Source organism: Delphinus delphis, chromosome 5 (genome assembly GCF_949987515.2).
Source record: "Delphinus delphis chromosome 5, mDelDel1.2, whole genome shotgun sequence".
Lineage (NCBI taxonomy): Eukaryota > Metazoa > Chordata > Mammalia > Artiodactyla > Delphinidae > Delphinus > Delphinus delphis.
The window spans coordinates 67,932,022-67,955,770 of NC_082687.1; the positions used below are offsets into that span (position 1 = coordinate 67,932,022).

Below are 23,749 nucleotides of genomic sequence, written 5' to 3' on the forward strand. Positions count from 1 at the left end.
AGAAAAACGGAGAAAATAAATGATTGTTGTTTTAGGCCACAAAGTTTGGGGATGATTTGCAGCAGTAACTAACTGAAACACTATGTTTCTGGTAGAAATGTAATACGAGTAAGTATAATTTAGATGAGACCACAATTTCATTTTCCATTCACCTGAACCAGAAATATTAGGTTAATAATGAAGAAAGTACACCAAATTTTTATTCCCCTGGAATTTGCAAATTTTTCAAACATTGCTTTTTTAAGGCATTGAGCTATTCACTGTATTCTGCTTTACCTGAGTCACATTCATCATATCATCATTAAATATTCAGATGACGATTTCCTATCCCTACAAAACACCATTTACTTATAATTGTACTTAAATAAGACTGCAAACAATAAAACCATAAAATCAATGAAGATGCATGTTCCTTTATATTTTATTTACCATAAAGAGAATACAGCAAACACTGGAGTAAGGCTTTTTAATAATTTCTGATGTAAAGTTTAACACTTAAAATTATGTTTGCTCGCCCCCCCCATTCAACATGCAGATTTCATTTATTTCCAGATACAGTGATTCTAGAGCATTACACTCTCTGGATAGTTTTATAACAGAGCATCCTTGCCCTGTTAATACAATTTCACAAACTGTGTACAATCATGGTATACTACCATCATTCAAAGAGTTCCCCCAAATGAATACATTCACACAATATGAACACTAAAATGTAAGTTTTTAAGACATCATCTTCATAAGCCAAACCACAAAAACCCAGGTTCTAGTTTTAAATGTGTTTATGAAGACTGCTGCTAAGCTCAAAGCATGCAGATGTTCATGACCACCTAGATGAAGCTGGATATTGAAACTCCTTCAGTAGGTCCAATGATGCAATTTTTCACTCATCCCAAGTATCTCCATATTTGTTTACTTTGACTAGGAAAAAAGCACAAATAATTGATGATTCCAAATAGTAATAAGTAAAAGGCACTATTTTATGTTTGCTATTATTATGATTTAAAGTTATGTTTCTCTCTGATTTGAAAAAATGCACATGAGAGTCAAACTGTAATTATAAAAGGGGGCTGGCTAGACTTTTGTGAACTGGAGGTTAGACATAAATTCTAATGCACTGTATCAAGACCTTTACATAAGTATTAGATCTGCATAACAACCTTATAAAGAAAACACAATCCCCATTCTAAGGAAAACAGATTAGTAACTTGCCCAAGGTACAAGCTTAATCAAACAGGTAGAACCGAAGTTTGGACACAGTTATATTTAGGTCCAAAGCCTGGGTGCCTTTACAACTTTACCGCCTAAGTGAGTGTGGTATACATTATAGCACATACAAAAAAGTTACCAGCAAATGAAAAGTAACAACAATGATAAACATTTGAATGTTGTTCTTCACAAAAATATAGTAATAGAAATGGTCAGATTTGATTAATTTAATCTCTCCTAGGAGCTGAAATACCAGTACAAGAAGGAAATGCTCTCCAATATTCTTGTATTTTATAAGAAATTATATTTTCAAACATGTTTTTCTGTCTTTTCTACTCTTACTTTTAGCTTCTCTTCTACATAGCCTTCACCTGTGAATTATACCTCTTCAGAAGTATTCATAGCAATGTGAAGAAGCAGTTATCAAAATATAACTAGGGACCCCTTCCCCAAGACTCTTTCAGTAAGTCTATGAAGTCAAAAGTATTTCGTTATTATACCAAGACGTTATATAAACTTTCCCCTCATATTCTGCCTTTTCCCCTTGCTTTCCTTCCCTCATGTGTATAAGGCAGAGCTTCTGGCAGAATTCTCATGAAGCTACATGATGTGTAGTGACATCACTGCTCTGACAGCTAATTGAAAATGTGCTTAGGTATTTAAAATTTCTGCCATAATTTCTAATTAGGTAAATACCAATAAATATAATCCACATAAACTGAAAACTTTTAAGTGACACTTTCTGACATAGTGAATCTACATTGTACTGTCAAATTTGTCTAGATTCTAAAACAGAACATCCTAGAAAAATTACAAAGTGTTTCATAACTGTTTTTTCTTTAAATTATATAAAGTGCCAAAAAAAAAGTCAACTTTCTTTTTACAAAGAAAAAAATTCTTTCACTTTACTGTGTCACGTAACAGAACTTTAAGACTGTTCACAGCCAAAACCACAAATGTCCAAATTCAACGAATGCCACACATCTACAATATTCCCTTTTCTTAGTCTTGACATACAATAGAAATGGTTACAAAAATGAGAAAACTAACTGCCTGCCCTCATGGAGCTTACAGTCTAAATCCTCAAATTAATTAGCAGAACAGAGTACTGGTAAGTCTTTACATATTACAGAGTAATGACCACTGAATGCATAAGGTTTACATTAATTTTTTTTTTTTTTTTTGCGGTACGCGGGCCTCTCACTGTTGTGGCCTCTCCCGCTGCGGAGCACAGGCTCTGGACGCGCAGGCCCAGCGGCCATGGCCCACAGGCCCAGCCGCTCCGCGGCATGTGGGATCTTCCCGGACTGGGGCACGAACCCGTGTCCCCTGCATCGGCAGGCGGACTCTCAACCACTGCGCCACCAGGGAAGCCCTACATTAAATTTTTTATGACAAACATTAACAAATATCATTGATTACAAATCTATTTTAAAGGTGTAAAAAACAACAATAACATGACAGAGGTGGATCACTGTTATAAAACAGATTTCTAAATGAAACAACTACTAACAATCAGAAATAAAACTGGCTCTAAAGGAACGATCATAATAAAAAATACTAAGGATTTTTATTTATTTTTGCATCCTCTGTGGCATACTGTCTCAAGAAGGTACCAGGGACCTATTCCCTCCTTTGATTTTTAAAGTAGTAAATAGAAAACCTTTAAACAATGACACATCTTCTAAAATTCCTCAAGAAAGACATCATAAAATTCTATATTGAAACAGCTTCAAACCCCTATTCAAAAATGACCTCTTCTGTTAGCGGTACATTTTCGGTATCAGAAAATTTACTTTGGGTAATGCACAGCTGTTCAAAAAGGACTTAAAAGAAACTGTCATTTAAAAAATCTGTATATATTAATTAATTATAGAGTAAAAGTACTGTTAAAAAAAGTCAAACTCATTTTTTGGAAATGCCCTAAAAGCTGGTTTGTAAGGCATATAACTCTATCTTGACTTCACAGATATGATATAAGAAAATCATTTCATTACTCAATCAGAACTCTGTGGTTCTGCCACAAGTGGCATTACAGCCACTAGGTCACCAGGTCTGGTTTTATGCAATAGATGCATCATTTGAAAAATGATATCAGTTCCCAGGGTGGCTTCTCATAAGGGAAAATAGTCAAATGTTTGTATAATTTCTACACTGTATTACAAAACTAGTCTTACCGTCTTAAGTTATACTACTATTTGGACTTCATTATTTTCTAACACAAAATGGCCTTTGGAACACTTGAAAAAAGGAAGACCTAATAACTGGTAAGTAGCTATTCTCTAAAAAAAAAAATGTTATTTTGGTTAATTGCTTGAGGCATTAAATCACACGTTAGTATAATTAAAGTTTTTAACTAATGCTGCAGTTTCCAATCCTAAAGCGTAAAGTGATTCAGACTAGACTATCATACCTTCTTTTTTTGGCATTCTTTCCTGCATAGGCCTGACTGAGGGGTCAGTCTTATGTGTTAAAGTAACTTCATATGACTCTCTGTTCTTATTCCTTAATTCCTCATATGTTATATTTTTTCTTTTAGGACTTTCTTCAATGTTGGGATCAGGTCCTAAAACAACAAACAGTTAATAAATGGTGATAAAAGGATGGAATAAATCCAAAAGCAGCTAAATTTTACAAATATGCTCCTTACTTACAAAAAAAATAAAGTAAAACAAAGGATCAAATTATTACCAGCATTCCAAAGGTACTGTATTTTCCCCAAGGTAATTATAAAACTGAAATCTATTTCCTCTTATACTTTGAAGCTGTTATTTCTAAAATTTAAAATATAAAAAAAATTTAAAACTAACCATGGCCAGAGAAAGAATGGATATAATATAAACCAGCACAATTCACTCATTAAAATGCCAGTGTTCTAAACTGGGAAGTTATTCATACAGCTTATATAAGTAAAGAGAAATACTTTCTACTAGTGACAACTGAACAAAACTTGACATAGTATAGATTTTATTTAGTAATATTTCCATAGTTAAATGTTCCTGTATCCAGAGTCCATATATGCAAACAACTCCAGTTATTAAAAAGATATTTACCTTACCCTCTTTATATTTAAATAAAAACACTTGAAAATAGCTATTGAAAATATTACATAGCCTTTAATCAGAGTATACATCATTTTCATATTCAGGTCTAATGGATGCAATACTGAGGCAGAAAAAAGTGGCAACTTTTACCTGGAGAACCAGCATTTATTCTTTCTCTCTCCCAAAGAAAATCAAAGTATGATTATGTATTATCAAAGAGCCAAACACTGATATAAAAATAAGGAAACGGTTATTCTTAATACTGGTTGACAGGACCAAATACTGAACATAGTTTATAAAATAGACAGTCAACAAGGAAGGCCATATAAACATTTTTAAAGAAATTAACTAATGCTAACATAACATTCAGTGAACTACTTAACTTACAAAATCTAACAGACCACTCCAAAAGTAATATTTTTCAGAGGTTTTTAATGAGACAGAAATTGTGCCTATAATTTTAATAATATAACCATATGAATTTTTTGTAAGTGGTACTATTGTGCAACTCAATGGTAAGATCCCAGTGAATAATCACAATTTTCAAAGCAACATAACTATACACTGAATGCATTCAACTACAATCTTTTACTACAAAATACACTTGCACTGATACAAAGCAGAGAGGATTTAAATTTCTAATTAGTTCTAATATTATATAGCATGGTTGAAAACCATATTTTTCTTGCTAAAAAAGAAAAGTATTAAAACTGTATACCGGGTTTAAAAGCACTTTGCATTTCATTAGTAATAAGTAATTATTTAACTCATTTCCCTTCACCATAAATGATATTTTTTAAATTCTGAAGGGAACAGTATATACTAGATTAGTAGTGAGGAATTCTAGGTTCTCATTCCCACTCTGCCGACATTTAATGAATGTCCTTGGGCAAATCACTAAACTTCTTTGAGTCTTCATTTTCTCAATTGTGAAATATGGAAGTTTGAACTAGATGATCTATCACTAAAGTTCCTTCCAGGTCTAATACTTTTCCTTACCAAAAAGAAAAATATTTCATTGTTCTGAAATTCTGTGACAAATAATGAAAACATAAATTAGATAGAAGATTAGGGAGAATTTTTTCCACTTATAAAAGCCAAATGAAAATATCTTGCATTGTGTAGGGAGCATGATTTACTGTAAAGAGCTGGAAGGAACAGGAAAATGTAAAAAAGTGTTGATTTAAATCTAACTGTAACACACTACCTACAGTCTCATAGCAACTATGAAAGAATGCTTTCTGCTTTGAAAGATTAATAACTCTTTCAATTCCTGGTAAGAGAAAGCAGAGGACAAACAGGACAAACAAAAAATGAGGATGTCCTGGTTAAGGGAGGACTGCAGCTGGGGCAAAGCAAAGGAGGCCACTGTGGGCCCATGTGGGGAACTAAGAGCGGCAATCTTGAGTTAAACAAGGGGGGGTCAGAGTAGCAGAGCATGGATGGATGGATGGCTGCAGTGAAGGACTTAAAATATATTAGAATTTGGGCCTTGCTGTAGTCTGTGGGCAGATACCAAAGGCCTTTTTGTCTGTTTTCATTTGGCAAAGAAATTATGTAATGTGGAATGAAATTTTCTAATGGAAATGCAAGGAAGGATGCAAGACATAGCAAGGAAAGAGTTGGTGCCTGGCTAGAATAGAAGTAGAATGGATTTGAACTTGGGAGACTGGGGAAACGGGAGATGCAGTGAGGGACAAGGACAGCTGACTCTGGAGATAAAATAATGTCTTTAACCATTCTTCCTAAGCTGCCTACCTCCTTCCCTTTCTGACTAATCAGATGTCTTTGTTTCCAACCATTCAGGAAAAAAAAAAAGTTAGTTGAGGATTAAGAGACTATCAACAACTTTCATCCACTTAAGAATCTCTAATTTTCTTAACTTCCATTCTCTCCTGTCTCTTCAGTTAATACCCCCCTCACCAACCTGGACTCTTGCTCTAAAAGCAGCACTGTCCAATACAATTTTCTATAATGATGAGAATATTCTATATCTATATCTGCACAGTCCAACACAGTAGCCATTAGCACATACGGCTACTGAGCAATTGAAATGCTGCCAAAGCAACTGAGGAACTGAGGAATTTTCAATTTGATTTGATTTTAATTAAACAGCCTCTTATAGCTAATGGCTACTTTATACCCTGACCTACCTAGAACACTTTCCACATCATTTGGAACCTTATTTGACCTATAACCAATGCCTCTCTTTCCACTATATCCCCTCCCTCCTTTTAACGTACATATAGAATCAAATCTCTCCTGTCTTCAACAAAAGAAACGAAGACCCAAATGTTCCTTTAACCTTGTTTATTCCCCATAGTTACTGGCTGATTGTACTTATTTCAAAGCACACGTTTTCAAATACTCTATGAGGTCGACAATCCCTTCTCCAAACCCTCAGGGTCAGAAATACTTCAAAATTCAGAGTTTCTCAGATTTTAGAAAAACATTACCATATATATCCCTTATTACTTAATGTCCATTGAAGTAGCAATGAATAAGCAAACACAGTATTTCTACAACAAAATCTAGAAAAAAATTGTACTAAGATAAATAAACATTATCAATAGAGTTATATCAGTTTAGGTCAGGGCTTAAAATGAGTTCAGGTCAGATTTTTATCACTAATTTAATTATTTAAAAACCTGGTTTTTTAAAAAGCATTTTGGATTTTAGGTAAGGAACTGTAAACTTGTGTTTTCTGTTTTTAATTCATCTTTCACTGCAAATTAGACTGAAGAAAGCAAGCAAGGAAGGAAGCAAGAAAGCAAGCAAGCTAGCAAACATTTGTTGAGAGCCTACTACTTTCCAGGCATTACTTCTGATTTCTGTATTTCATCTCACTCCCAAAGTTCTTTAAGGGTATTATCATCTCCATTCAAGAGATTAAGAAACGGCAGGGATCACAAATTACAAGTTACTTGCCTAGAGTTACAATAGCTAGCAAATGTCAGTAATTCATATCCAGGCCTTAATCCAAAGGTTTCACTTAACATTATGTGATCTTCAAAACTAGTATTTACACAAACTTCACAAAGCACTTTCACATGGATTTTCTCACTTGACAACAGTTCTGTAAAGCAGGTAATTATTATTTTTCTCATATTACAAAGAAGCTAAAGTGGCCTTTAAGACCACACTAACAAGTGTAACATTTTTAAAGCCTCTCTGTGGCACAGTTTATCATTTCTTCTTTGCTATTTCACTAAACACGGTTAGTATTTTCAATTAATGGAACATATTAATAATTTATTCTTATATTTCTATATGTTCTAGCAGACAAAGAGTTTCTCAGGGCCAAGAACTAGGTCTTATTCATCTTTATTTCCATACCTAGCAGAGTGCCTGATACCTATTAGACCTCAAAAAATGTTGAGTGAAGGGAGAATGAATTCAAATGAACAACGGAGCAAACAAACATGCTGAGTTTAGGCTGATGGTGGAACATATAAGTGATATCCAGCAGAAAAGGTCGTCAAATAAAGTTTATACATACGTTGGACCATAAAATGCTGAAATTCATTTCAAGAGAAGTTTCTACCTTGGGCAATATGATCAGTAATACCAGTGGGAGTAGATTCATTCATAGAAGCACTGAATGGAATTGGCTCATAACGAGGAAGCACCTCTCTTTCTATGTTGTCTGCTTCTGGGGATGTCACAAAAGATGAATGACCACTCACGTTTGAGTCATATTTTGGCTTCTGAGAATAGTACCTGTAAAAGAAAATCATACTGTATAAAAAACACGGGTTATTGTCTATACCTTATTTAAAGAAGTGTGTTAAGGTATGAGAACTAGTCATTTTCTAAAGGAATCATATAATTTTAACATAGTTATTTAAAACTGTAAAATAAAGTCTGTTTCTGCCACAAAAACATTAAAAATATCTTCTGATCCACTTAAACAACTTAAAAATTGTCACTCTTACTATAGAGAAGAGAAGATATATATCCAATTTTCTAATTATTAGGCTTTAGACATCATTGTAATGTGTTTAAAGTTCTTGGAAAGAAAAAGTACTTCAGATCAGAAAATATGTCCATTTCCCACATTAATTGGGAAGTTACTTCCACAGGTAGCAGTCCATATAAACACTATTTTGCTGAAGTAGATGTAAGTAATACTAGCTTTCATGGGACTTATGCTGCTTGCCATTTATGATAGGACAATCTACCAAATCTACTTAACCACCTTATTATTTATTTACCTACCTATCAAGACAGACAGATTCATTTATCTATACTTACACAATTTCCCTACAATTGTAAACAACAGAAGGATTACAAAGCTGAAATCTGTTAAGAGATGGGATTGATAATATTTGGGAATTCAAAGAAAAAGTCAAATATAGTAACCAAACGTGTTTGACAAATTAAAATCTCTCATTCTGGGACATGAACTCGCAGTAGAATGCAACTCTATACTTAAAACAAAAGCAAACAAATCTTGTTCTACTTTTGAAAACAAAATTAGCTTTAGCTTGCAGCAAAATGACAAGTTTCAAATGTTCCTTCAGTTAGGCCATGTTTCATGCCCTCAATTACGGCAATATCTAGTTATAATTTTTTATCTAAAATGAAAAACCTTTAATAAGATCTGAATGGCCTACCCAGTTGGTGAAGATCGTCGTGTCTGTCCTGATCGTAAAGCCTCTCCAAGAGGGGAATTCTCAAGATTCTTGAACTTCTCTTGGCAAGTTTTCACATAGGAAAGTTTTCCAGCAAAGTATCCCATGATGCAAGCAACTTTTAGTAAAAATAAACAAAAAGTGTAACTCAATATGCCTCTTTAGACAAAAACCTTTTCTAAAAGAACATTTTAAAAAATGTGGTTCTTGGGCTTCCCTAGTGGTGCAGTGGTTGACAATCTGCCTGCCAATGCAGGGGCCACGGGTTCGAGCCCTGGTCTGGGAGGATCCCACATGCCATAGAGCAACTAGGCCCGTGCACCACACTACTGAGCCTGCGCGTCTGGAGCCCGTGCGCCACAACTACTGAGCCTGCGTGTCTGGAGCCTGTGCTCTGCAACAAGAGAGGCCATGATAGTAAGAGGCCCGTGCACCACGATGAAGAGTGGCCCCCACTTGCCGCAACTAGAGAAAGCCCTCGCACAGAAACGAAGACCCAACACAGCCAAAAATAAATAAATAAATAAATAAATAAATTTTAAAAATATATGGTTCTAAATATGTCTTTGGTGTGGAAAAACTGGGATTTCCTGAAATAATGGAAAAAGTACCATATTAAATCACATTCAGAGTTCACAAAAAGATTCGGTAGATATAATTCACTTTCACAAAATAAAATAAGTTAAAATAAAGCTGCTGTAAGATAAATTCTACTTTACTAATTACTTTATTAATACATATAGGAAAAATGTCGTAACAGTATAATGGAATGAAGAATCAAAACAATACAGTTCTAGCCTGGTCACAAGGATTTAGGCCATTTCATTCCTTATAAAATGGGAATCACACCATTTGCCCAGCTAATTTCATAAGATTATTTTTTAAATCAGGTGCAACAAGTGCCTTAAAATAATATATTATGAAGTGTACCTAAATATGGCTATTGTTGCATCTTTATTTAATAGAGACTACCCTGGAAAGATTCATAGAAAGTCTCAGGTACTCTTTTTCAGGGCAATTTAGTATCTCTTCTATCAACCATATTATAAAATGTAAAGAAGCTATGCTTATAAATGTAAGTTATGTTTATTTACTGATTGTAAATTAAAGAGGTTTTTAAAAATTATGCTTTATTTTAAAATACACTTTATTTTGATTAATCAGAATAGCTGGACAACTTTCCTTCCTCACAGACCAAGAGAACTTACTTTCAAATTTTATATCTTTAATTATATAATTTAAATTATTATATCTTTAATATAATAAAGATATAATTATTTAACAAAATAATTTAAAATAGTTCTATTGCATTATAAAAAGAGAAAAAAAGCCTCTTTCAAGTAGCTCATGATTTTTAATTCTAACAATAAAATGCCCAAGTAGTCCATTTGATGAAAAGCTTAAACAAAATGATTTGTTATACTCCAATAAAGATGTAAAAAAAAAAATACATTACAAATAAAAGAATACTTGATATCAAAAAAAAATGATTTGTCAAAACAACCAAATAACTGTTATTAGTAACACAAAACATTTGATAAAAGCTAGTTATTTTACTTAGGTAGAAAAGCTAAGAGAACTAGTATTGTTCATACTTACATATAAGTTTAGGGATGGAACCATATTTGGGATGACTTGAAAGGATTCCTAAAGATAAAACAGTAAATATTTCTGAGTAACACTGTTCCATTTACATAATTAAGATGTTTTATCTTTTACTGAGGTAAAAGAAAAGCTTTATGCCAAGTTTATGCTAAGAGTATATAAGAGAATGGCACAGAAATTATGGTTAAAAAATACAAAGAAACTACTTCTGCTAGTCATTATCTGGTCTTTCATAATGTGAGACAAAAGTAGCAATAAGTTTAGCAGTGCAGTATAAAGTAAGATGTATCTATTTCTCAGCAGCTTTGAGCGACCCACAAAGATACAAGGAAAGATCAGTGCAGATGATCTTTAAACATCTGATAACATTAGCTCTTTCCATAACACCAAAGAAGTCTGAAGCTATTTAAAAGAGAATTCAACATCAAGAGAAATATGAAGAAATCAAAAGACTAATCTATTAGAATAGGTGAATTTAGCAAGATCACTTGATACAAGGTTAATATACAAAATAAAATAAAAACAAAAATGAAAAAATCCGCTATATACCGGGAACAAACAAAACCCCCAATATTTTAAAAACTACAATTTATTATAGCACCAAAAAACATCAAAGCCCCAGGAACAAATCTAATGAAAAACACGAAAGATCCTGAAAACTACAAAATTTACTGAGAGAAATGAAAGCTAAGTAAATGGAGAAACACACCATGTTCATGAACTGAAAGATTAAATATTGTAAAGATGGTAATTCTCCACAAACTCACCTATAAATTCAATACAATCCCAATTAAAATCAAAGAAAGTGTTTCCCCAAATTGAAAAGCTTATTATAAAATTCATGTGGAAACACAAAGGGTCAAGAAAAACCAAGGCAATATTGAAGAACATAACGGAGAACTGACTACCACCAGATACCAATATCTATGATTAAACTATAGTAATTAAGGCAGTGTGTTATAAGTACAAGAACAGATAAACTAATCAAAATCAGAAGAGTCTAGAAACAGACCCACACACACAGTCACTTGATTTATGACAGAGGTAACACTGCACTGCAGTGAACAAAAATTAGTCTTCAAAATATAGTGCTGGGTCAACCACATATCTGTATGAGGGAAATATGTATCAAAACTAGAAACTACACTATCAATCAACATACAAAAGGATGGATAAACTGCTATGACATATTCACACAGCAGAAAACTGTATGCAATGAGAATATATAATTTACAACTACATGCAACAATGTGGATGAATCCAGTGATGTGCTGGTAAACCAGCTCTCCAAATAAAAGGCCCTGATTTGTAATGTTAGTCGATTTCTGTGATGAAATACCTGCCCCATGACCAATTTCAAGCTAGCAATGGTTTAAAAATTGGCTTGCCAAGTTCCTGAAATTTTAATAATCAGCTCTCTGGAGCTGGTACAAGCCAGTTTTAGCATACTACTGGATGAATCTCACCATGTTGAAAGAAGGTACACAAAAGATTGTCATCATGTATATATAATTTTATGATTTAATTTTATATAAAAATAGACAACAGATTTATGCTGTTAGCCTCAGTTCCTTCATTGTATAAATGAACGGAGATGATGAGAAGAAAAGGGAGGATGGTAACAATATCTACATTTATACAAAAAAGTCGTTCCTTTATTCTGTCACCAAATAGCTACAGACCACTTACAACACACAGGCACTACACCCTAGGAAGCAGGAATATAACAGTAAACAAGACACTCTCTTTACCCTCAGAGTTTACAGTCTAGAGAGTGAATGAAGACAAAAAGAATATGGTGTGATGGTTGCTATTCATCTACTCAAATACAGACATAAGTCGAAGATATTGCAGGTTGAGTCCCAGAACCACTGCAATAAAGCAAATATTACAATACAGCAATCACATAAATTTTTGGGTTTCCCAGTGCATATAAAATTTATGTTTACACTGTACTATTTAATGTGCAATAGCACTGTCTCTAAAACAATGTACATACCTTAATTAAAAAATACTTTGTGTTTATAAACGCTAACCATCATCTAAGCCTTCAACAAGCTGTAATCTTTTTGCAATAGTAACATCAAAGGTCACTGATTACAGATCACCATGACAAATATAATAAAAAAGTTTGAAATGTTGCAAGATTTACCAAAATGTGACACAGAGACACAGAAGTGAACGGATGCTCTTGGAAAAATGGTGTCGATAAGACTTGCTCAATGAAAGTTGTCACAAACCTTCAATTTGTAAAAAAATACAGTATCTGTGAAGCTCAATAAAATGAGGTATTCCTGTATGTGAGTGTCTACTAGGTGCACTATGCCCTGTCAGGTGCCAGAGACAGCCCATATTCTAAAGGGAAGTAGCAAGGATGGAGGCAAATACATTTATTGAAACTAATGTAATACTCTTGGCAACAAATGGTTGCATTAACTACAACGGGAGTGCAGATGGAGACAGTTTACAGAAATATTTAAGAGCTATACTAGAGAATGGACATTCGTTGGACAAAGCAGGTAAAGGATAGAAATGAAAAATAATGTCTCAGTTTCCTGGATGGAGAGTATTGCCATTCAGACATAGGGAAAATGGAGGAATTAATTTATGGAGAAGTGAATTCAGTTTGGGATTGAACTTGAGTTCAATCTGAGGAGCCTGTAGGAGGGCCATCCATGTGGAGATATGCAGAATATGATTCTGGAGCAGATTATCTAGGTTAGAGATAATGATGGGGATTTAGAGCAATAAATGGTCACCGAAGCCCATATTATTGCTGGATACTAAATAGACTAAAAACTCAAAGGCAAAGTAAAACTCTGAAGAACAACACAAGTGAAGGAAGAAAACCCAGACTACAATGTAAGTACCAAGAGGTCGTGGGTTTTTGTCTTTTAGTGCTATATACCAAAAACAGTGTATAGTGCTTATCAGACACTCAAAAAACATATGAAAAAAATGGAGAAGTTGCCTGAGACAGGAGAAAAACCAGAAGAATGTGCTGTAATGGAAGCCATGGGAAGAGAACATTTTAAGGATTGGTTAAAATTGTATAATGGTCAAGAACAAAAACTATCCATTGAATTTAAGCAACAAAGAAGTTGTACTGGTAAGAGTTTTAGTACATGTCAGACTATATGCACAATCTATGACACAGACTGCAGTGGGCTGAAAGAAATAAAAAGTGAAGTGCTCAGGACTTCCCTGGTGGCACAGTGGTTAAGAATCTGCCTGCCAATGCAGGGGACGTGGGTTCAATCCCTAGTCCGGGAAGATCCCACATGCCTCGGAGCAACTAAGGCCATGTGTCACACTGAGCCTGCGCTCTAGAGCCCGCAAGCCCTAGAGCCCGTGCTCCGCAACGAGAAGCCACTGCAATGAGAAGCCCGTGCACCGCAATGAAGAGTAGCCCCCGCTCGCCGCAACTAGAGAAAGCCCGCACGCAGCAACGAAAACCCAACACAGCCAAAAATAAATAAATAAAATAAATAAAATTTTTTTAAAAAGTGAAGTGCTCATTCATGAAGTCTGGCTTCAAATGCAGGAGCAACTGTAAAGGGATATAAAAGAAAATTTTTCTTTTTTATGTTGTCAAGTTAGAAATGACCTGAGCATGTTTAAATGTTTTGACAGAAAAGGAATGAGTAGAGTGGGAATAGCTAAGACTATGTAGAGTATGACCCTGTGGATAAAATCATACACAAAATGTTAGGCGTTTTGATTAAATGCAAATTGTTTTGGTGGATTCTGAACTCCTTTTCTAAAGTCTCTCTCAATTTTATTTTTTTTTTGAGATTGACTTCTTAATTAAAACACCTCACCCCCCAAAACACAAGAACCCAGTACAGTTTCAACAATACTGAAAGCCCTTAATTCTGGGAGATAGTTACATGAGTGACATATGACTCAATATTCTTTTCTGTGTTTTTACTCAAAGTATCAACACCCCAACAACAAAACAACCCTAATAAAAATATAAAGGTAACATGTGACACGCTGTATAGAAAATGTTATTCCACACATCAGGTTAAGTCATTTTCAACAGTTTATCCCTCCCAAAAAATGGATTATAAATTCCACTGAAAGGCTCCAGGCTCAGCCACTATGAACAATTACAGAGAAAGATGTTTATCACTGTTGTTGTTCATGGCATGACTTTTGCAAATGAAATCAGAGGCAGAGATCACCATTGATGTCAAGTCAAATAATCACCAGATGGTGACTAGGAGTCCAAGAGGATTTTGGCTGTTGACAGAATAATCTGTCACCTCAGTACTAGGTCCTGATATTTTCAGGAGGATTCATGTGAAGCAGTTATACTCCAATAAAGATGTACTCAAAAAAAAAAAAAAAAAAGATGTGTGTGTAACCAGAAAAAGGGAATTTCTCTGGATTGGTTATGTGTATAACTAGCTACATGTAGGAGCAAGGCATTCCCAAACTAGGGAAAAAACCCAGCAATGGTATGATTTTATTGTTGAAGATATAAGATCTAAGTGAGTAGGTACAATCTGACCCTTCCAATTTTTACTGCTTCTGCCTTACCTTCAAGCTGTCCAAAGTCTCCTACTCTATGTAATCCCCAAAGTTCCAAAATTTTCTCTTCTTTGTAACCTTTTCAAAATTACCATTTCTCCTGGTTCTACCTTAGCTATACGTTTTCATTCCTCCCTGCGTGACTCTGCCACTCTAACCATGTCAGTCTCCTGACTGCCCACCCAAATAGTCATGCTTATTCTTCTGATAACCAGGTCCCTCCTTCCTGAGATATTTTTCCATCTCTTTTAATCTAAATCCTGCCCATCTTCAAAACCCACTTCTTTCAAGAAATTTTCCTTCATTACAGTACCTCTGCAGAGATCTTCTTTGAAAACCTACAGCTCTTGGAGTCTCTACCGCAAAACTTAGAAGCTTATTAAATATTTAAATTATATTCTCCATTTGCTTCAACATTGCATTCACATTGTTTCCTCACATGAATCACTAGCAGCTCTTAATTTCTTTTGTATAATCCACCCCCGCCCCCAGGTCTAGCTCCAATCATTAATGACTGACAAGACTAAGATAAATAAAATGGGTAGTACAATAACAGACACTATAATTTCTCCAGTCCTAAGTTTTTCCTTAAAAGTAATGTGACTAGGGACTCCCCTGGTGGCACAGTGGTTAAGAATCCGCCTGCCAATGCAGGGGACACAGGTTCGAGCCCTGGTCCGGGAAGATCCCACATGCTGTGGAGCAACTAAGCCCGTGTGCCACAACTACTGAACCCGCGCTCTAGAGCCCGTGAGCCACACTACTGAAGCCCACGTGCCACAACTACTGAGCCCGCACGTCTAGAGCCCATGTTCTGCAACAAAAGAAGCCACAGCAACGAGAGGCCCGTGCACCACAACGAAGAGTAGTCCCCGCTCGCCGCAGCTAGAGAAAGCCGCATGCAGCAATGAAGACCCGACGCAGTCAAAAAAATTAAAAAAAAAAAAGTAATCTTTTTTTAAAAGAAAAGAACTTTTTTTAAACAAAAGTAATAAAATGTCTGTTTCACACTATAGAAACAATTCTAGTCTATAAAACAAGCTAGTCCTAAAAGACAAGTAAGAGTATATTACAAATAAGAGTATATATCTTGATTTGTTTGCCTTTTTAAAATTCCTGTCATGGTAGCACATTGTAATGAGGTTCTTTGGGAATTCTCCAAACAAAAACAAAATTTTACCTCAAAAAATCCTTCTATTTCCCTCCAAAACTACTTTTTCTCAACTAGTTGTGTCAATACTACTCTCTAAGTACTTCATACTGCTAATATGAAAAGGCTAAAACTTCCTATCTTACTAACATTTTAGGAGGAGCTAGTTAATTTAAAGAACAGTTTTCTAGAATATATAAAGGCCATCCTAAGGTAACCATCCTTTTCTGGAATACCTTCTAATTCCCATAAATTTGTAACTTATTTATTACAAAATAAATGTAATGAATATTTCTACTGCTTACACTACTAAATTTAAAGATGTAGAGACTGATACATTTAATACCCAAACTCAACTTCACTATTTAAACCAATAGAATTTTGGACAAGGACGGACCCTCACTCCCCCCATTATTATAAGACAAAGCTGGTTGAGGGAGCTACGGAACTCCTAGTCTTTAAACTGGTACACAAGAATCAGCTGGAGCTCTAACTCAAAGACTCTGATTCAATAGGTCGGAGATGGGGCCCATGAATCTGCATTTCTTATAAGCTCCTAGGTGATAAGTTGTATGGATGGTCTACCTAGACCAGGTTTGTCTCTCTGCCTTCCTGTAAACTACCACTGGCTTTTAGTTACTTTCTTGCTTATAGTGTTAATGTTGCTACAGTGCTACAGTTAATGGACATCAAATCCTCAAATTTGATATGTGAGTCTGGGTTCATGGAGACAACTCTTCTGATGTTGTAGTAATTTTTTAGTGATAATTTTTAATATGATACATTACCATATGTCCTTTATCTAAAGATCAGGAAAACAACACATAAAAACACGATGGTATCCAAAGTGCTAAACAAAATCAAAGTTTAAAATATTTACCTTTACTAATCAATCCTTGAGTAATCAACATACTTGTTGCAGCCAAAGGTACAGCTATAAGGGGAAAAAAAGTTTGTCAACACCAACAAAAGGAAAAGATTTTGTCTGAGTTCATTAGGATAGATAAATGTATATCAGTAAAACCAGTTACGAAGTTATGTTGCAAAATTAAGATCTTTAAGAGATTTCTCCACTTTTCAAAGCTGTACTGTATATACTCAGGGAAATATAAAACATATTTTAAATTTAAGAAAATATGACAAATTATTAAACAGTATAATTTAAGAGCCACCCAAATTTAGGATCTAAAAAAGCCATTCACTAATACCATCAATTAAAACAACATAGAAATAGTGACCAAAAGTTACTTCCGGAGTTAACAGGGGAAAGAATTAATGATGAGGGAAGCAAGAGGCATATTACAAACTGCTCAATTCCATGTACCATGCTAGGTGCTTTTGGTACATTATCATTAATTTTTACCACATCTCTATAAAATGGGTATTATTATTATTATTATTACTATTATTACAGATAAGGAAACTGAAGCTTAGAGATATTAAGTAATTTGCTCAAGGCCACACAGCCACTTCAATGACAGATTCCAGATTCCAAAGAATTATGTCTGATACTAGATCTCAAGTTTTATTACACTGAGTGAACCGATACACAAGACATATTATTTGCCCAAAATCATATGGTGATTGGGGCAAGAATTAGAAAGCATATATTTTAAATACTAATGCTCTTTCTCCTAAACCAGTGAAATCTGTGAAACTAAATGAAAATATGACATATATATGCATATTAACCCAGAGTGAAAAATCCAAAGCTCTCATCATAATCTCAAAGGGGCTCATAATTTAAGAAATCAGTCTTCTACACCCACAGTGCCCAACAGAATTTTCTTTGACGATGAGTGCAGTCTATATCTGTGTTTTCCAGTCAGGTAGTGTGCAGGAAAGATTTAACGTAACAGCTCTAAAACTGCTTTCCTTACAAAGGCCTGCTTTCAAGGTTGGTCCTTAGCTTATATTTGGGAGCTTAACTGGTAAACTGATATAAATCTTTACCTGAATGATAAGTGGCTCACTCTGTCCAAACTGCTTGTACAAGTACAGTTCATACTGAACACTTCCTTTCCTTCTGGAAGTCTGGAATTTTGTTACCTGCTAGGCCGAGGGTGCCCATGTGGCGAGACCCCGATAAAAACCGTGGGTGCCAAGTCTCTAATGAGAATCCTTGGTAGGTAACACTTCACATGTGTTACTACAACATGCAACTGGAGAAATTTAGCACGTTCTTTCTGTATGACACCACTGGGAGAGGACTCTTAGAAGGTTGTGCCTGGTCTCCTCTGGATTTCACCCACACTCCTTTCCCTTTGCTGATTTTCCTTTGTATCCCTTCTGTTGTACATTGTATTAAACTGAAATAGCTACATGTGGCTGCCACACTGGAGAGTGCAGTTTCAGACTAGGGGTTGGGAAATGCTCTGTAAAGAGCCACGTGGTAAATATTTTAGGTTTTGTCGGCCACACAGTCTTTGTCCCAACTACTCATTTTAAAGCAAAAGCACTGAGACAATCCATAAACAAATGAACACAGCTGTGTTCCAATAGAACTTTACTTATGGATGCAAAAATAGGAATTTCACATGTAATGAAATCTTCTTTTGATTTTTTTCAATATTTAAAAATGTAAAAACCATTCTTAGCTCATAGCCATACACAAACAGATTTGGCCCTTGGGCCATAGTTTGCTCATCCCTGGTCTAGACTGTACATGGGCAATTTAAGAACCAAAATCATTAAGCATTTGAATTATTAATATTCACGATTAAAATCCATAACTCGAGAACAGGGTATTAGCTTTGCCATCAGACACAATTCGCAGAAACCCTAAGGTTTAAATCCCTGCTCTATTACATACTAACAGATTTTACCTTTGCTAGAAGAATGATCTAATGTAAGTTGGTTAAAATGCCTTCATATACCATTAATTAAGGTTTTTCAAAGGATAATCTTTTAAAATTATAGCATCAGTACAATTTGCAATCATTTTTCTCCTTCAGCCTGGTTCAAGGACTGCAACATGAAGAACTGAAGAATCATATAAAGGTAAAAGGCAATGAGTTCGTTGGCCATCTCTACAATGGACAATATTTTCCCCGTTTCGCTTCTTAGGTCAAGATGGCACAATGCAAAGAGTAATAGTCTGGTTAAGGAGATTCAAGTACTAGTTCTGCCATTCACCACTATGTCTTTGCATAAATCTCTTAACTTCATGTTATAAAGGGTAATGGATTAGAACTAAGGTCTCTTTCCAACTCATATATTCTGTCACAGAAAAAGAGAATGGCAAAATTCAAAGAGACTTCAGAGATTATCTAGTCTTCATCCTAATCAGAGTAAACTGATATCCAGAAAAAACAAGTCACTTGCTCAAAGCAACACAGATGGTTAGTTTGTGGTAGAGCTTAGATCAAAATCCAAGTCTTCTAACTCCCAAGTCAGTGGCCTTTTCCACTGTACAATGACTCCCATTCCAGAGTCTATTAAATAATGTTTCTTTAGGCAAATCAATAACACTGCTGACCAAATGCTACTTTATATTATGACCATGGCTCCACTCATATCCAACACAAGGACCCCTAAATTCCTTTAACTCTTCTCTTACACTAGCAAAATGCTTCTCTAAACTCATAATTGTTTTCAATTGAAACTTTTACTCCATTGATCACAAAAGCACTAACATCCATTTAATAGCTTAACACTTATAATAAGTTAAATTGAATTAATTAATCCCATGAGATAGGTTAATATTATCCCCATTTAACAGATAAGGAAACTGAGGCATACAGACATCAAGAACTTCTCCAAAATCTCACAGCTAATATGTGATGGAGCTATAATTTGAATCCAGAGAGTCAGGCCTCAGAGTCTATGCCCTTATAAGTCACTACACTGTCTCATTCGGAAACCAGTAGCACACATGTATGAAATATTCACAAAATGAAAGATACATGAAACAAATATGAATTCATACACCTTCTCAGCAATTCCAGAGGTGGAGAACTACTGTTACATACAATACACATTAAACAAAGCCTTTTATGTAGATTCTTTCATTATCTTTATGTTTGGGCAGATACAACTAGTTGTACTCCTTTTCATCCTTCTAACCCATTCTGCACACTGCTAACTAATGTTCCTTTAAAAATTTACATATCATCCCCTTGGCCTAAGAACCTACAATATATAATGAATCAAACTTTTAACTCCTTGCTATTATGTTTATTTTCTACACCCGACAAAAGAGCTCTGCTCCAATCCGTTCAGCCTCAAGGCTCTAGTAGAGATCAAGTTATTGTAGACTCTGCCTTTGCTAACTATCCCTTTCATCTAAATGCTCCTCCACCATTCTTCATTTGCCTGAAGTCCTATTAGTTGTTAAGTCTCATTTGTTTAACAAAGGCTTTTTTTTAGCTAAATCGATTCCAATTAATTGATCTCTTTTTAAAATTCCTATTGCTGTATGCACTTAATCTTTCTCAGTGTTTCATGAGTTAGCTTTGTCTCAACTACATCATAAAACTACTTTAGGACGAAGACTTCCAAGCACAGTACCTTACACACTGTATGCATAAATACCAGGCTGACACACTGTATGCATAAATACCAGTACCTTACACACTATATGCATAAATACTAGTACCTTACACACTATATGCATAAATACCAGGTGACTGATCCTTGTCACCCCCTCCATCCTGCTTTTTTGTTAGAATTACCTTCTTACCTGAAAGGACTGCAGTGACCTCATGAAGCAACAACAGGGTTCTATTCAAAAGGAAAATTATGTTTTGTGTTGCTTTCAACATTCTTTGTATTTAAAAAATAAAATCCTCATGTATATGGTCTCTAGTTAGAAATCAAGAGCTGGTAGTGTAATACCATTTCACGACGATAAAACAGAAACTAACCAGTTTTTATCATATAATGGTTAAAAGTTTAAGAGTTAAAATAATAAGCCTGTTTCAGACAGACCTGGCTTCAAGTCCAGACACCACTGCTTACCAGCTGTGGAACACTAGATAACTCCTTTAACATCTCTAAACCTCAATTTCTTCATCTGTAAAGTAAGGGTAATAGTAATAAACCTTATTGGGTTATTTTTATATAACCCATGTACACTCAGTAAATGCTATTACTATTACCAACAAAAATACTTCAGGGTCTTGGAAACAGTTCTAGAAATTATTACTTTAAGATGCACACAATTCTGATCATTTCATGATATATGCAAATGTCAAACCACTACATAGTACACTTGAAACTAACATATTATCATGTATCAACTACAATTCAATTTAAAAATTTTAAACAAAGAAATAAAACGTGTTCAACTCTATTTCCTTAATCAAACCCTTTTACCAATAATCACACTAATGCCAAAAGTCTGCCCATTTTTTCTATGTGAAATCATTATAATTTCAGGTACTAAAGGTCAAATTTTGTTGATTAGAAAATTTAACTTACATCTGAACCAGAAGCTTTCATCACTGCATTCTGCAAAGACTCTTCTTTCTTCCTCTGTTGGAATGTAATCAGCCCCTATGTCTTTTCACCAAGGAAAATTGGCAAACATTAAAACACCCATGGAAAAACTAAGTCTAAAAATACCATAGTCTAAACACTAACAAAATATACCATTTTTTTTAATGAAGAAATGGAATAAGTGGCTTGTAAACTTTTAACAAATTTTGACTTCAAACATAAAATTAGTGCTACTGTTCTACTGGCTATGTAGTCCGGACTGCCTACAAAATGAGCTGGGTCCAGTGCAAAATCAAAATTTGGGACCCTCTGTTCAAATTATTAAGAATTTAAAGATGCCACAGTAGATCATTAATGGGTCCCTGTATAACTGCACAGGTCACACACCCTTGAAGTCAGCCCCGTGGCTACTGTTATTCAAGGCAGTGAAAATTTCTCTACACGAAAAGTGCTTCTAATTGTAAATACTTAATTGATAGTTACGGGGAATTGGTCTTGGAACTTCTGCATTCGGCTCTCCAAAATCAGCCCTTCCATTCATCTTTCCTGCATGGAAAACATTTCTTGTTAAGTATTAGAAACGACTGAGATTGGCCAAAGTAAATCAAGGTATAGCATCGTAAAATTACTAGTCTACGTGACAACCAATCAACAAATATTTACTAAGTACTTCTACATCTGAAGTACCTAAAAAGCTGCCTAAATAAAAAAGTCACAAACCTATTAACTATTTTAGAACTAGTCACTAGGTCCTGTAACTGAAAAAGAAAAGATGTCTTGTAAGTATTTATCAACTGATTATATCAAGTTAAGATAAAAGGTTACCAATTTTTTAAAAAGACATATATTTCTTCTGGAGGCTGGTTTATTTCACATTATCCTATATTTGGATTCTCTCAGAAATATATGCCCAATGATTAGGATAATTCTCCAAAAAGAGGAAGAAAAATCCCAAGTCTTTTCTGGGCTTCCATTTTTAGAAATGCAATTATCATCAGGAAACCCCCTCTACAAAGCAGTACTACAAAAAAATGAAATAACAAAGACGTCATATCGTTCTCCCTGCGGTGGGAAGCTAACAGCACATTCTGTAGCCTCTAAACTTTCCTCCCTCCCCAAACAGACACCTATAAAAATATACAAGATATTAAAAATGCATAGCATTTCAAGAACATACACTTTATTTATCATTATTTTTAACCCATGCGTCCGACCTTAAGAGACCAATAGATTAGATAGCTACGCATTTTACAGAATGTTCACACAGGATCGTGTTTACTCCCATCTTAAAAACAATGTAAATGAAAACAGGAAACGTAATACGCGATGAGAATAGCAACTGCGGCCCCTCCACAATTCACTTACTCAATAACTCATCACTGAGGGCCTACATGCCAATCCCTTCGCTAAGAAACAAGATCAGAAAGGGCAAATGAATTCATGGATGGATGGAGACTGCTTAATAAACTACTTATACCCTAGAACAAACGTAAAAGAAAACAATGGAAACCTCTTACTTCTCCCAACAGAGAGACTGCTAGGGTTGACAAGACCCCTTCACACAACATCATTTTAATCTCCTAATCCCAAAGAAAAAAACCGCATTAAGAGACCGTCGATTCCTGCACCCCATCCCCCGCCCACCGCGTCTCCCACCTGCAACACCTACGCACATCCGTCACCATGAATTTCTCCCATCCACACCCCCTAGACACGCTCCCTCACCAACCCTGGTCACAGGCACCCAGGAGCCCGAGACCCAAAGGATCGCGATCGGCCCACCCTAGCAGGAGGGAAAATGGCGGAAGGTGCAGGGGAGCGGCTGCCCGCGCAGAGGTGGTGAGTGGGTAGGTGGGGGGCGGAACGGGGCTTTCTGCGTCACCTCACCCACCTCCCGACGACAGCGGCGGGCCACAGCGCGGCGAGCCCGGACGACCAGGGGCCGAAGGCCCAGAGGGGACCCGAGAGGGGTCGGTAGGGGGAGGGAAGGGGGTGCAGGAAACGCGCAGGACCGCAGCGGAGTTGGGGGTGGGGAGCGGTCAACAACGCGACCGCCTAGAACTCACCCAGATACGGGCTCAAAATGACCGCGACCCGGAAGCACTGGCGACCTACGGAAGGAAATGACGTCAAGA

The 23,749-nt window shown here is 35.5% G+C and overlaps 1 protein-coding gene across 5 annotated transcripts; it reads right to left on the reverse strand.

Moving 5' to 3' along the window:
- Nucleotides 1-405: 405 nt before the first annotated feature.
- Nucleotides 406-23,749, reverse strand: OCIAD1 (OCIA domain containing 1). Of its 5 annotated transcripts, none has more exons than XM_060012581.1 (9): nt 23,681-23,749; nt 22,098-22,160; nt 21,597-21,677; nt 17,056-17,109; nt 10,484-10,531; nt 8,867-9,002; nt 7,795-7,970; nt 3,620-3,772; nt 406-918 (listed from the first exon to the last, which is right to left on the reverse strand). In XM_060012581.1, exons 2-9 carry the CDS (start codon nt 22,153-22,155, stop codon nt 881-883), a joined length of 744 nt encoding a protein of 247 aa, XP_059868564.1. In that variant the 5' UTR covers nt 22,156-22,160; nt 23,681-23,749; the 3' UTR covers nt 406-880. The 5 variants fall into 5 exon arrangements, with proteins under 5 accessions (XP_059868564.1, XP_059868561.1, XP_059868565.1 ...); XM_060012578.1 differs by lacking the exon at nt 23,681-23,749 and adding an exon at nt 23,506-23,669; XM_060012582.1 differs by lacking the exon at nt 23,681-23,749 and adding an exon at nt 23,344-23,422.